Source organism: Martes martes (assembly GCF_963455335.1).
Source record: "Martes martes genome assembly, chromosome: 11".
Taxonomy (NCBI): Eukaryota; Metazoa; Chordata; class Mammalia; order Carnivora; family Mustelidae; genus Martes; species Martes martes.
In genome coordinates, this window is record NC_137899.1 from 93,220,824 (window position 1) to 93,234,995 (window position 14,172).

Here is a 14,172-nt window from a genome sequence, read left to right on the forward strand (position 1 = left end):
ACCCACCCACCCCAGCTGGAACCTGGCGAAGCCACTCCCTGGGTTCCCTTCTGTTGATTCAGGCAGATAAATGCCTCTTAATTCTGCTCCCTTTTCTCCATCCTCAGTCCAGCTTTTTATTTCAGGGCTCTTTGGATCTCTGGCTGGGATTTGTTTTTTTTTTTAAGTAAGCTTTATGCTCAACATGGGGCTAGAACTCACAATGCCAAGATCAAGAGCGGCATGGTCTACCAGCTGAGCCAGCCCGGTGGCCTGTCTGGCTGGGATTTTCGCAAGAGCGTCTCAGAGGACCTCTGAATCCAGGCCTGCCCTCTGTGGGTCTATCTTCCATGTTTCTGAAACATAAAGTTGTCCACATGTACAAGTTCCCTATAAGGTGCTCCAGTGGTAAGATAGAGGCCAGTCTGCTTTGTCTGGCATTCAGGACCACTTACGATCTGTTCTTAGTCAAACCAGACACATCCTCAGCCCACTCAGTGCTCCCAAGACAGTGACTACTCCCCGGACAAGAGGCACGCGTTCATGCCTCACGGGTCTTGCACACATACTGTCCCCTTTTCCCGTGCTTGGCGGACCACACAGATTTCAAGGTTCAGGTCAAAATGCCTTCCTTATTATGAAATGTTCACTGAACCCCCTCGTCCCCAAGCCTCCTCCATGATTTTCCCATCCTTCGTCGAGACTTTCTGGCCACACTTATATTATTGTGTTGTCATTATTCCTTTCTCTCTCTGTCTCTCTCACCGGGCCCTGAGCTCCTTGAGGACAAGGACTGTGGTGCCTGAGCCACTTCAGAAGCCCCTCCCATAGCGAATGCCCAGCACACAGCAGGGGCTCGGTAACTGAACTTTCCATCAAGCGGTAGGTCTAACGTGGATGTGTGCGCCGTCCCCCGCAGGTTAGCCTTCTTTTTTTTTTTTTTTTAAAGATTTTATTTATTTATTTGACAGAGAGAGATCACAAGTAGGCGGGGGGGGGGGGGAAGCAGGCTCCCTGCTGAGCAGAGAGCCCGATGCGGGGCTCGATCCCAGGACCCTGGGACCATGACCTGAGCCGAAGGCAGAGGCTTTAGCCCACTGAGTCACCCAGGCACCCCCAGGTTAGCCTTCTTAAAGCACCTCTGCTCCCAACCCTCCAACCCCAAGACTATAAGGCCACCACTCATTTGTACTTTTGGGCAAATTAGAAAAAAACGCCTCCTCTGGGCTGATGTACTCCAGTAAGACACCCTTACCCCGAGATGACACGTGGCTTACGTGTCCCTCCACAGAGCTTCAAACCAGCCAGACTTTATCCCTCGCTCTCTTGACCAGGCCAGCTCTTGGGCACGAAGACAGCGTACTTATCTATACATGGTGGGCCTGCAGGCCCCCAGACAATCCTCTTTCCCCTCTGTGGGCTGCCCCATCAGCTCCCACCTGTGTATGCAAACTTCAATACCCAGCCCAAATGTCACTTCTCCCGCGAATGCTTCCCCTGCTCTCAGGTAGGTTGAACCACTCTCCCGTGTATTCCCACAGCTGTAGAAGACACCCGTGTTTGAGTCTTCCCATACTGCGCCATACATCTTTCTTTATGGCTGGTCTCACTGCTGGACCATGAGTGGGATCAAGAGTGGGATCACGTTAGGCATCGTTGGGTCCCAAAGGCCTACGACGATGCCTTTCATATAAATGGGGGGTGTTCAATAAATGTTACTCTTTGGTTCAAAATCTTCACAAAGACTGTCTTTTGCCTCCTGGTTGTTTCAACCCTCCCCAGCCTGGCACACCAGTCTCAGTCTCACGGCTCGCTGGTCACTTCCCCTTCTCCCGCTCCTCAGGTCCCATCCCGTTATCTGTGCTGCGGTGGACTCACGGTGGACTCCCGAGCACCCCTTACCTCTGGCCCTTGACTCCTCTGTCCCTCCCACCTACAGTGCCCTCCTCTTCTCTTTGTGAAAATTCTATTCACCCTTCAAGGTGCAACTCCAACACCATGTTGGTCTTGAAGCATCCCATCGGCAGATGTAGCTTCTTGCTGCCAAGAACCCAAAGCACTCTGTCCTTCCCCAGTCATGCCCGAAACATTGTTCTGTGTTTGGATGACATGTGTCTGTAATGAAAGGACTTCGAGGGCGGCCATTCCCACACTCTAGCATAGTGCAGTACACATAGTAGCTGTCAGTAAATACTGGACTAGAGAGAATCAAGGATCCAGGGCTACACCGGGCAGATGAAAGCGGCAGCCAACTCAACCTCAAGGAGCTGGCAGGGCACAAAACTCCACTCCGGCCCCCTCTTTTATCAGCAGGGATAACCAATGAACTCAAAGCAGAATTGCATAAATTACCCCTCCCTTCCTCCCCCAGCCAACATAGCTCAGCTTCCCTCGTGAAGAGGTAAGAGCGAGGAGTGACAGCTGGTTTCTTTTGCTCCACCCCCTCTCTCTTCCCCCAAACACAAGCAGAAATTCACCTCTGACAGCACTGCTTTCCAGCTCCCGCAGGACACGGTCCACACGGGACACATGACACACAGCCCTCGGCGCACCTCTGCAGGGATAGTGCGGACAGACGCCTCCCTCTCCCTCTCCCTCTCCCACTTCGGCATGAAGCGCCTCACCTCTGCACCCTGGGCTGCCCTGGCCCTCGGCCTGGTCTTTGCCTCCTTCCACTTGGCTTGCTTGGCAGGTAGAACTGTGGGCTTTATTCTTGGCCACCCTGGGGAGGGGGAGGGAGAAAAGGAGGAGGAGAGGGAAGGAGGGAGGAGGGAGGAAGAGGGCGGGAGGAGGGAGAGGGAAGGAGGAGGATTCTTTGGCTAGGGTGGGTCCAGCACAAAGCAAAGAGCAAACAGCTCTCACCTGAAGGATTAGACAGGAGGTGGGGGGTTGGCGTGGGGGGTGTCCAACCTTTACCGGAGCCCCTGATCAAATGCTGGGCACCTCAGCTTGGACAGGATTAGCCACCTCGAGCGGACTTTGCCACAAAGAAAGAGGAAAAAGCAATGTACCCACGGTCTGGTCTCTCTCATCCAAGGACCAGTCTGGCCTAAAGTGACGTTTTATTGGTTTGCTGCTGTTTCCATGGTTCCTTCCCCGTGCCCCTGGCTATTGTGGTTTGCAATTCCCGCTTTGTACTCCTGATCCTGCCCTAAGGTCCTCAGTCTCTCCCTTGACCCTGTGCTTCCTTTGCAACTTTCTCAAAATCCTCAGACAGGAACGCTACCCAACGCTGTCTGCAACGCTCCCACCTTCCCCGAGCACAGGACATGTTGAGGTGTTGCCCTGTCTGTTCCCAGACGCGAGGGGTTGGTAGCAGCCCCTGGCTTGCTCTCTCAGGCTGGGCTCTGCACCCCATGCAGGGAGATATTTCTCACACTCTTTTGCTCCTGGCTGTGGCCTCTGGCTTTGATCTCTGCTCTGCAGCTCCTGCCCTGTCCTTGACAGAGTTCCCTCTCTCAAAACCATACCATGATGACCCCTCAGAGCTCTGTCTCCCTTATCCTCACCGCCTCTCCTTTGCAGGTTCAGAGCGTGAGCTCCAGCCACGCAGCCTCAGCTCAAGTCTGGCTTCCACAACTTACAAGCTGTGCAACCTTGAGCAAATCACTTAACGTCTCTGCGCCCTGGTTTTCTCATTCATACCGTGAGGATAATCATAGCGCTTATATATATTGGGTTGTCCTAAAGATGAAATGAGACTACTGCATATAAAGAACTTCTAGTAAATCAGCACAGGGTAAACAGTGAATGTTAGCATGTTTGTTTTATTTTCCAATACCGCTTCCCAAATAAATGTTTCGTTTCTTTTGTTTGTTTACCTTCATAGTGACTTGCTCATAATAGGCTCTCAAAAAACTTGACAAATTTAACTGCACTTAATTGTTGGGTGTTTCCAGCACCCAGTACTTTGGAAGTGACCCCAAGTGGGACTAGTCCCTGACTGGCTGTGCTTATGAGGGAGGAAGATGAGGTTTAAATTCTTAGAAATTATTAACTAGAGTTCAAATGATACAAAATCACTGATATTGAAAAAAATTTTGACCTATCGAAATGGCGATTTCAAATGCTTTCACATAATACCAGCAACTGATTAAATAGGTTTTTTCCATCCACTTGCTCTAGACAGGGACGACTCCCATTCGAGGGCAGAGGGGAGATGAAAGTCAAGGCCAAGGAAGTTAAGGGAAATTAAATGTGGAGGAATCAATTTCTCCAAAACAAATAAAGACCACGTTCTAAGCCATTTAGTTGTAAATAATTTACAGTAACAATCAGATTTTGTCAAGGTAATTACTATACTTCAGGCAGGACCTTGGAGTGGCCTGGGTGGGTGGGTGGCATAAAATTAGTCTGAGCAGCAATTTCATGGCTTTGGCTAAACAAGGAGTTTCTTCCTGACTTGTCCTGCGGCATGACAACAAGCTCCTTTGAAGGACACGCTGCCCTAGAAGGACACGCTGCTCTAGAGTCAGTGGGGCCTTGAGAGTTTCCAAAGTTTTTTTTTTTTTTTTTTTTTGCATCCTCAAGGAAGCTGAACAGCATATAATTAATTTCCAGAACAGTTCTTTGCAATTGACCTCTTGGTCTTGATCCACCTAGACTAACACTATCTAATAAACATTTTTTGGATGATGGGAGTTGTGGGGTGTCCCGATGGGGTGAGAGCCAGCCGTACCAATAGCGAGAGAATTCCCCCCAAGCAGAACAAAGGAGATAGAAAAGTTTACTGAGTTCACTGCAAGGGGCAGTGGGCAGGACAGCCAGGGAGAAGACTGCCGCGAGGTGGTGGTGAGGGGCTGTTGTTACAGGGCAGAGCGAGGGAGCATGGAAACAGAGAGAAATTTCCCTGTTCCAGAGAACTGTGCCTGGTTGGAATGGGTCAGGGTGGGCGGCTCTTTCGAGGCTTCATGACCCTGTTTGCTTTCAGCTGGGGGTTGCTGTGGGCCCTTTTGCCCTGATCAAGTTTCCAGAGCTCATGCCTGTTGTCTAAAAGCGGCCCCTCCAGAAATGTTCCACGTCTGTGCTGTGTTTCCCGGATGGTAGCGTTCTGGAATGTGGTGATCCAATGTGGTAACTGAGCGCTTGACATGTGGCTAACATGATCAGGAAGTTGAATTTTTAATTCCATTTTAATAAATTTAAATAGCTACAAGTAGTTGCCATACTGGGCAGAGCAGACCTAGATCACCTATCTTCTCACTCTCAGTCATGACAGGGAAAGCAGACAACGGCTTTTCGTGCTTGGGCATCTCCACGTTCATCTCCGCAGCTCCACCTCGCCCCCACAGTCTGACCGAACTTGGAGAATTCCCACCAAAGTTCTTTTTGCCTTTGTGCTCTTTACTTCCTGACCAAGAGGCAACTCTAGTGGCTGCAAATTCTAGCCACCTCTGGACTTGGTTGCATAGTGTTGCATTTTTTTGATAACCATCTGCCTGAGGTATACCAGCATGATCATCAGAAGTCAAGAATCAAAGTCAGATTTCAACATTCAGTCGTTCAGATTTTTTTTTAAAGATTTTTATTTATTTATTTGACAGACAGAGATCACAAGTAGGCAGAGAGGCAGGCAGAGAGAGAGAGGAGGAAGAAGGCTCCCTGCTGAGCAGAGAGCCCGATGCGGGGCTCGATCCGAGGACCCTGGGATCATGACCTGAGCTGAAGGCAGAGGCTTTAACCCACTGAGCCACCCAGGCGCCCCTAGTCATTCAAATTTTTGAAGGGAATTGGAGATCTTTACGGGAAGACATTCGAGCTTGTTAAGTGATCATTCTCATATAGATGAAAGAAACCATTGCTACACGTAGCTCTTTGCATGGGAAATAGCTAAAATAGAGTGTTTGGAAAGCTATTTGCAGCAAGCATTGGCCACTGAAGGGTGAGACATGAAGGAGATGAGCTGTGAAGCCCCGAATCCATGAGACATGCAGATAAACTGTCTCTGAATGACAATAGCGAAAGGCAAAGGGGACTGTATTTATTTGTTGCCATAACAACATACCACAGACTTGGTGGCTTAGACAACAGAAATTTTTTTTTTAAAGATTTATTTATTTATTTATTTGACAGACAGAGATCACAAGTAGGCAGAGAGGCAGGCAGAGAGAGAGGGGGAAGCAGGTTCCCTGCTGAGCAGAGAGCCCGATGCGGGCTCAATCCCAGGACCCTGGGATCATGACCTGAGCCGAATGCAGAGGCTTTAACCCACTGAGCCACCCAGGCGCCCCCAGAAATTTCTTTTTTGACAGCTGTGGCGACTCCAGCTGTCAGCAGGCTTGTCTTCTCCTGAAGCCACCTTCTCACGGTGACCTCACCCAGTCTCTCCTCTGCAGGTGCACGCCTGGTGTCTCTTCCTCTTCTCACAGGACGCCAGTCATACAGGATGGGGACCCACCCATATGACTCCATTTAACCTTGATTTAACCTCTTTAAAGGCCCTTTCTCCACATACAGTCACTACCGTGGGTTAGGACTTCAGTGAACTTGGACGGGACAGCTCAGTCCAGAAGAGAGGGTTAGCTTTGCTGCATGAAGTCTTAAAGTACCTAGACCGAGACTTCTATAATACTTTTGCAGTATCACTGTGAATTCACAAAAAAGATTTCAAACGCTATACCTGGGGATGAATTTTCCTACTGCCCGAGACCCTCTTTTGTCTTTTCTTCCAGAAGCGAGGAACAGCGACAACTCAACCTTGACCACCCAGCACCCAGATCCCGGAAGCCTGGAGCAGTGCCCCAGTAAGCTTCTCCTGGCTACTGGCCTCACCCCAGAGCTGGCCCTGAATCTGGGAGGGAAATCGAAGCCTGCTTGCTTTCTCTTGGTGGGGGTCTGGTGGCACAGTGCCTGCCTGGCCTTCCTGTGCCCTGGTGTGGTTTGTTCATGGTCCCCAGAACTTCCTGCATAGCACATTGAAAAAGCTATCTCAGCCTTGGCCTTGATGTAGGCTCACAGTCTTTGGTACAGATGGCTTTCATGACCCATCCATAGCAGAGCAACCAAAGACACATTAGAAACTTAGAAGGCGGAAAACCGTAAAAATCCACCAGTCCAACTTCTGCCCAACGCAGGAGCTTTGTTTTGACACTCTTTGCATATTTCTGTCCATCCTCTGCTTGATTACTCCCAATGGCAAGGAGCTCAGTACTTCCTAAAGCAGGGAGCATTGTTACCCTGTGTCCAATTCATAGACAGTGTTGTTTTATTCTATGTCTGGCTCCCTTTCTGCTGCCCTCCCTGGGTGACCAAACGGGTTTACCTCTGGGCATTTCCAAAGGAGGGGAACAGGCGATAATAATAGGTAGAGATTAAGTTCACGGCTTTGGATTCCTTCCGACTTGGGTTTGAGTCCTGTTCTGTCATCTGGGGACCTCTGGTGAGTTACTGCCCCAGCTCCTTCATGGGAATAGTCGCTGTCCCTCCCCGGTTGAGGAATGAATGAGGGAGTGTGTGGGAAGCACCTGACACAGTGTGTGGCATCCTTCAGTGAACGCTAGCTCTCCTATGACTATGACCCCTTGCTTGTTCTTACAAACCTCGGAGGAGGAGCTGGGTGGGCGGGTGCCATGCGCCCTGCTGTTCTTGCTCTCCCTTCCCCCCCCAGACGTGGACTTCTGCCCCCAGGCGGCTCGGTGCTGCCACACCGGCGTGGACGAGTACGGCTGGATCGCGGCGGCCGTGGGCTGGAGCCTGTGGTTCCTCACCCTCATCCTGCTCTGCGTGGACAAACTGATGAAGCTCACGCCGGATGAGCCCAAGGATTTGCAAGCTTGAGGCTTAGACCCTGAGCCCTGAGCACGTTCGGTCGCCACTGCCACTCGACTGCGGGTCACCACGGGGGAGGGGGAGGGAGGGGTGCAGCTCCAGGTGTTGTCACCTCCGCACTGCGGTGACTTCCACAAGAGAAGGAAGGAAAGGGGGATCCGAGGAAGAAAGGCCAGTGCTGCCCCCCAGCGAAATCCACAAGGCGTTCGTGCGTGCGGAGCCCCGACGGTCTCTGTCTGGATCCCCTCGCCTCTCCCCAGGGCTCCCGCGCGCCGGCCGAGCGACGTGACTTTGACTTTTGTCCGCACGTTCTTGGGAGCTAAGCTCAGAACCTTCTCATCCCTAACAGGCCATTGTGTTCCATCTCTCGGTTCATTCAAGGGCATCCCCGGCATTCCGAAATGTGGGACTCGCCTTGGACGGGCCCAGCGTCCTCCCCCCGCCGCACCCCCTCGTGCATTGCTTCTCCCGCTCTTGTTCTTTCTTCAACATTGTCCTCCACGGCGGTCCTGCCGCACCGCCCCGCCGCAGCCCGGCTCTGGCCTTCCTACATCGCCCCTGCCTTGCCTCAGGCATTTTCGGTTCTGTCCTCACCGCGGTCTGGCACGTCCTCCCCACGGGGTCCTCCCCACGGGTCCTCCCCACGGGGTCCTCCCCAGGGCCGCTGTCAGTGCGGTGCTGTCGCCCCCTGCGGACGACCTTCTGTGAAGCCTCACCCCTGAACCTCTCACAGGGCTGGCCTTCCACTCTCCTTGGCGGGTCTGTCTCCCCCGCGCCTCCGGGACCAGGCCTCCAGGGACCCTGTCCTTGTCCCAACATCTCCCACGTCCTGCTGCCAGGCCCTCCGCCTCCAGATGTGGAAGCCCAGGCCTCAAAGTCCAGCCCAAATGCCTTCCCTCGTAGCCTTGGGGGACCCAGAGCTGGTGTTCTCGGGGGGCGCCTGCTCCGCCCTGAAGTGCAGTCCTCATGGATATACAGTCAGGGGATACTCCGTCCCACTCCTGGGGAAAGTTCCTCCTAATGTCTGTCCCACGAATGAATGATGAATGAATGAATGAATGAATGAACGAACGAACCAATGAGCAGGTCCTGGCCTGTGATGAATTTATGACACTCATTCCGGTTAGAGAACTTCACTTTTCTAGAAAGGGTTGAAATAACCCATCTCCACAGAAGCCAGCTGGTTTGCTTCCCGCTTATCCTGCACAAGGATGTTACTGGTCACTGGGAACATGGGGGGGGGGGGGTTGTGGGTCAGAGGAGAGGAGAGCAGGTTCATCAGAAGGAAGGAAGAACAAAATGACTCTTCTTATTATGAGACACAGCGGCCCTGTGTGGCGACACATGTATTTAGACTGAACAACCAAATAATTATGCACAAGAAAGTGAGGGGCCCCTGAAGAAGCATTTCCTAGGTTCTTTCAGAAAATCTAAGTAGATTTCCCCAACGGTGGGAACTGAAGGAATTTTGCCTGGCTTAGTCTGCTCTTTTCTGATTCTCCGTGGTTTAATCAATAAAATGGATGGATTTACTGTGCCCCTGTGCTAAGCGACCCTGTGAACAAGTGTCTGCGTGACGCCCCGTGTGATGTTATGAACACACACGAGCAGGTTCTGCTTTTTTAGCTGTTTGAGAAGAGTTTCCACAGGATGTGATGGTTGAAATACTTAGAGATGGAGAGAGTCAGTAAGGACCCCCTGGGATTTAACATCTGCAAGCATTTTTGAAATAAAACAGTGTGACCTCGTGGTGAGAACACGACCTCCGAAAAGCAACAGAGAGAAGGGAAATGGAGGTTGATGGCTGGCCAATGTGAACAAAAATGAGTCACTTCACCTTGGGGAATGTCAGCTTCCTAAGTAGAGAATGTAGGAATCGGACACAACCGTGGTTACAAACTCGGTTGCCAAACCCTGGAGGGCTAGCTGGGGGTGCCTCGCGGAAGGGGTGGGTGTGAGGCCGGTCCTTGCCATCACAGCAGCATGGCTCTTACCTCCTCTAGATACCAGAGCTCCCCAATAATTTCATTTGCTCCTTTATTATTATTATTATTATTTAGAGAGTGGGGGAGGGGCAGAGAGGGAGAGAGACTCTCCAGTGGACTCCCCACGCGGGGCTCGATCTCACCACCCTGGGATCATGACCTGAGCTGAAATCAACAGGCGGACCCTTAACCAACTGAGCCACCCAGGCGCCCCCCTCATTTGCTGCCATAGAAGCAGAAAGCCAGAACATCCCCTCGGATCTGGGCGACGTGAAGGTACTTAGACTACACCGAGGTGAGTGATACGTAGCTGCTGTCACTGTCACATTCAAATGCAGGCGTGTTGTGAATCGCCTCCCTTTCCTCTGTACCAGAGCAAGGACAGACCAAATCCAAGTAATCGCTCTTTTCTCTGAGACTAGACCGAAAGACAAGTTACGTAATTTGATGGCTAGTCTTTCCAGATGCCTCATCTCAGCTCTTCCCTCTGCATGGGATCTCATTACTCTATCCAAGGAAAGACTTGTCAGTAAATTAAAGGGAAAACCAAGTACCAGCTTCCGGGGACCTAGGAACTCCCTGGTATAAAGCAGCAGGCAGGACCCACCTAACAGTAGATGTGCTTTTCATCTAAGATTTTTGCTTTTAGTAGATGGTGTTGCCCCCACAGGCTTGTCACAGGCTGGGTGACGCAGAGTCCACACTGCTTGGGGCACCTCTGTACCAAAGTGGGCTGCGTAGAAACAGAATATTAAACATTAAGGTGTGGCACAATTATCTGACTTTAAAATCTATTCCTTTTTATAGATGCATGATACCCAGGGACAAATAAATCAAATATATATTTTTTTAATTAAAAATAAAATGTTAGGAGTGCGTGGGTGGCTCAGTCAGTTAAGCGTCTGCCTTCAGCTCAGGTCATGATCCTGGGGTCCTGGGATCGAGCCCCACATCGGGCTCCCTGCTCATCGGGAAGTCTGCTTCTCCCTCTGCCCCTCCCCCTGCTTGTGCTCCCTCTCCCCGACCCTCTCTCTGGCAAATAAATAAATTAAATCTTTTATAAAATAAAGTAGTATACCATGCAAGATTCATCAACAACAAGTCTTAGGCTACCTTTCCATGAGAATATGTGTAAATACACTTTCAAACTTAGAGAAATAATAATCTAGAAATGTTTTTCATGAAAAGCAACTTTCTCTGCCTGAACCCTGGCATCTATTTTAAGATCACATATACAGAATATGGTGTGATCGCATTGGTTTTCATCGGCCTGTGGTAGGAGGGCCTTACAGACAACCTCTGTCTGGCATCTCCTTCCAGCCTTACCTAATCGAGCCCATCCTTCACACTTTCTTCCAGAACAATCTTTCTAATACCTAAATAAGTGATCAAGGCACTCCCCTGCCTGAAATCCTCCTGTGACTCCTGACAGCTGACAGAGTAAATCCATACTCTTAGGATGACCCCTAAGGCCTTCGGGGATTAGATCCCCAGGTATTTCTTTAGCTTAACGTTTACATATCCTTCATGCAAACCCAGTTGTGAATTATTTCAGTTCCTAAACATGCCAGGTCTTTTCTATCCTCCCCCTCTTTGTTCTTGCCATTCACAGGGCCTGGAACATACTCTTCCCAGAAGGCAGATTTCTCATGAGCCAAGGGAGGCTTGCACTCACCTGCATGCTCTCCCGCCCCAGGCCCATTACCTAATTTTGTATTTCTAATTCTGTATTTTTTTTTTAAGAGGGCCTTTTTAGTTGTATACATGTGAGACCCCGTGAACTTGAACCTTGCCCTTCTGCTCCCCCTTCCCTCTTCTGATTGGACTCATTTAGGTTCCTGGAAGTGGTCTTTCCAGTCCGGCTGACCCTCGTCCCTGGATAGATGGACACGTGTACCACCTCAAGGGCCTGTGCTCACCTTCAGGGCAGCACAATGACAAAGTGCTCGACCAAACTCTAGCCAGGCTCCTCTTGATCCCTCTTCTCAACTAGGCCTCAACCCTGGCCTAGAAAAACCACAGAATCTCAACAAAAACCATTTTGTCTGCCTTCTCCCCACATATTCAAAGACTTGAACGAACACTAATATAGCTTCTAACAACTCAAGGCCACATCCCCAGGATGACCCTACTCCCACCCCCTTAAAGCACTTGCCTGAGAGTGCTCAAGGCTGACAAAGGGATTGACCCTTTGTTCTAACTGATGTCTGACAGTAGGCATCTGACCACCTTTTCTTAGAGCATTTACTAAAAGGGACTTACAAGCATAAATTCTTCCTCTGTCCCTTTGAAATATATGTACCTATTTCAACATCGACATATCTACCTATATATCTATCCATCTATATATCTGTTACGACCAGGATCTGGAAGCTATTCCTTTAAAATGTAATCATCAGGAAGGACAGGATCCTAACTTTGATGACTGACAGCTGGCAGACACAGCTGGCCTAATCATCAGCATTTACACTGACCAACTTTTTGCACTTCTCACTTCCCTGACTCTACTGAGCCCCAGCTCTCCCCACTCCCTACTCCCTCTTTCCTCTGTAACACACCCAGTCACTCTGTACAAATCAAAGTTGAGTTCATATTAGACCCTCTTTCCCTACTTCCCTACTATAATAGTATATTACGAATAAAATCTGTCCTTAACCACATCAGTGTGCGGCTTTTTTAAATTTTTTTAATCTTTGACAATGGCGCATGTTGGAGGATACTATCTACCTAGTCTTTCTCATGGGTCTCTTGGAAGACCCATGTGTCTTTAACCTCAGATTCCTTCCACCTTCCCAAGGCGCAGATGTGCAGCACAAACTCAGTAAACATTTGATGAATTAGTGATTCAGACGAGACCCAAGAATGTGACCTGTGCCAACAGCCACAGTAAAGAGGTAGGACTGTGAAGACAGAGGAGGAGGCTCTTGGGAAAATTTGGTGTCTCAAGGTTGGAAAAAAATTTTAATTATTTTTCCATAAGTTTATAATAAACATATATTTAAGTCATTTGTGGAAATGAGTAATGGGCAGGTCTACCCACCAATTCTGTGAGGCGAGACAATGGACAAGGACCAGACTGTGTATAAAAATAGGAATTTGACCCACAATCTGCAGCTACCAGCCCAAGAAGCCAAACCACTACCTGTGTAGGAAGGTAGTCTCGGACACCAACTAGTCTAGGAAGTCAGACTACCTTGTGTAGCACCCAAGCCAGGAAGGCAAACAGCTTCCATAACAATCAGCCCAAATAGCCAAAGATTTGGTGAATAACAGACAGCTTCAGTTAATTAATTTTCAGCCCTGCTTCCAAGTCTGGACCATCCAGGGAAAGTGAAATGTGTACCCCTAACCAAGCACACAGGATGCCCCACTCCCAGTCAGCCCACCTGCAGCTGGCCCACGCCAACAGTCATAATCAGGGCGCACGGAAGATCGGGAGCCTTCCCCTCTTCAGCTGTGAAGCTTTCCCACTTTCCTGCCTGCCTCCCAGTGACTACCAGATGTAAGGGATAGAGGCGAACTCCCTGGCGAGAGTAGACTCTGAATGAATAGCTTTGGCTTCCCATTTGGGTGGCCCTCCTTCATTTCCACGGCGACATTTTGTTCAACTCTTTGTTGAAACACCTGTCCTGTTCTTTATACCTTGAAGGAGATCTTTTTACCTGGGAAGTTCCTGTTACCCCATCAAAGGAAGGAAACTACCAAGAGGGATAATTATGGGCTAAACTCTATCCCCTGCAAATGCTGATGTTGAAGTCCCCAGGACCTCAGAACGTGATCTTCTTCAGAAGTAGGGTGCTTGCTGGTATAATTACTTAAGATAAGTCACACCGAAATAGGGTGGGCCGCTAATCCAGTCTGTTTTTTATATAAAGGGGAGATTTGGACCCAGACCTGCCCACCAGTAGAAGAGTATGTGCTGAAGGCAGAGATCAGGGTGACACGTCTACAAGCCAAGGGGTCCCAAAGATCACTAGTGACCCAGCGGACACCAGAGGAGAGGTCTGGAATGGATTCTCCCCCTCAGCGCTCAGAGAGGGCCAGCCCTGCTGACATGCTGATCTCAGATTTCTAGCCTCTGAGCAGGGAAACCCTCCGTCTCTCTCCCTCTGTCTGTCTTAGCCACCCAGTCTGTAGCAGTTGTTACAGCAACTCTAGCAAACTAATACAGAGCATGAGTTGTTGAAAAGAGCAGTTTCAACTTGAAACAAAGTGCAGCCTGTTTTCAAGTGCCTGTAATATACAGACCACAGACATGTGAGCAACTAGATAGGTACGCAGGAGGCAGTGCCCAGGGAGTGTCCAGCTACGGGAGTGTTCAGTGATTCCCCCATGCACAAGACACCCGGGCAGCCTGCCTGCCCTTCCCGGCATCCCATCACACCACATATGACCTGCCCAAGAACAGGGCAAGAGGGTGGAGACCCTCCTTGGGAACTGC

The 14,172-nt window shown here is 50.0% G+C and overlaps 2 protein-coding genes across 2 annotated transcripts in view; one reads left to right on the forward strand and one right to left on the reverse strand.

The window, feature by feature from the left end:
- Positions 1-2,681, reverse strand: part of ATP6V0A4 (ATPase H+ transporting V0 subunit a4) — a 76,271-nt gene extending 73,590 nt beyond the window's left edge. The window contains exon 1 of the mRNA XM_080818290.1: positions 2,604-2,681. The gene's annotated coding sequence lies outside the window, so the exon portion shown is untranslated. The remainder of the gene's footprint in view (positions 1-2,603) is intronic.
- On the forward strand, positions 2,439-9,283 carry TMEM213 (transmembrane protein 213). Its single transcript, XM_080818291.1, has 3 exons — positions 2,439-2,671; positions 6,651-6,722; positions 7,586-9,283. The coding sequence occupies exons 1-3, from the start codon at positions 2,509-2,511 to the stop codon at positions 7,753-7,755; spliced, it is 405 nt and encodes a 134-aa protein (XP_080674417.1). The 5' UTR covers positions 2,439-2,508; the 3' UTR covers positions 7,756-9,283.
- The last annotated feature ends 4,889 nt before the right edge of the window (positions 9,284-14,172 follow it).

Bases quoted from the DNA above. Each gene is read 5' to 3' on its own strand.
- TMEM213 (XM_080818291.1), top strand. From the start codon at position 2,509: ATGACACACAGCCCTCGGCGCACCTCTGCAGGGATAGTGCGGACAGAC. The intron at 2,672-6,650 runs GTAGAACTGTGG...CTTTTCTTCCAG, and splicing joins CCACTTGGCTTGCTTGGCAG to AAGCGAGGAACAGCGACAAC. The intron at 6,723-7,585 runs GTAAGCTTCTCC...TTCCCCCCCCAG, and splicing joins AAGCCTGGAGCAGTGCCCCA to ACGTGGACTTCTGCCCCCAG.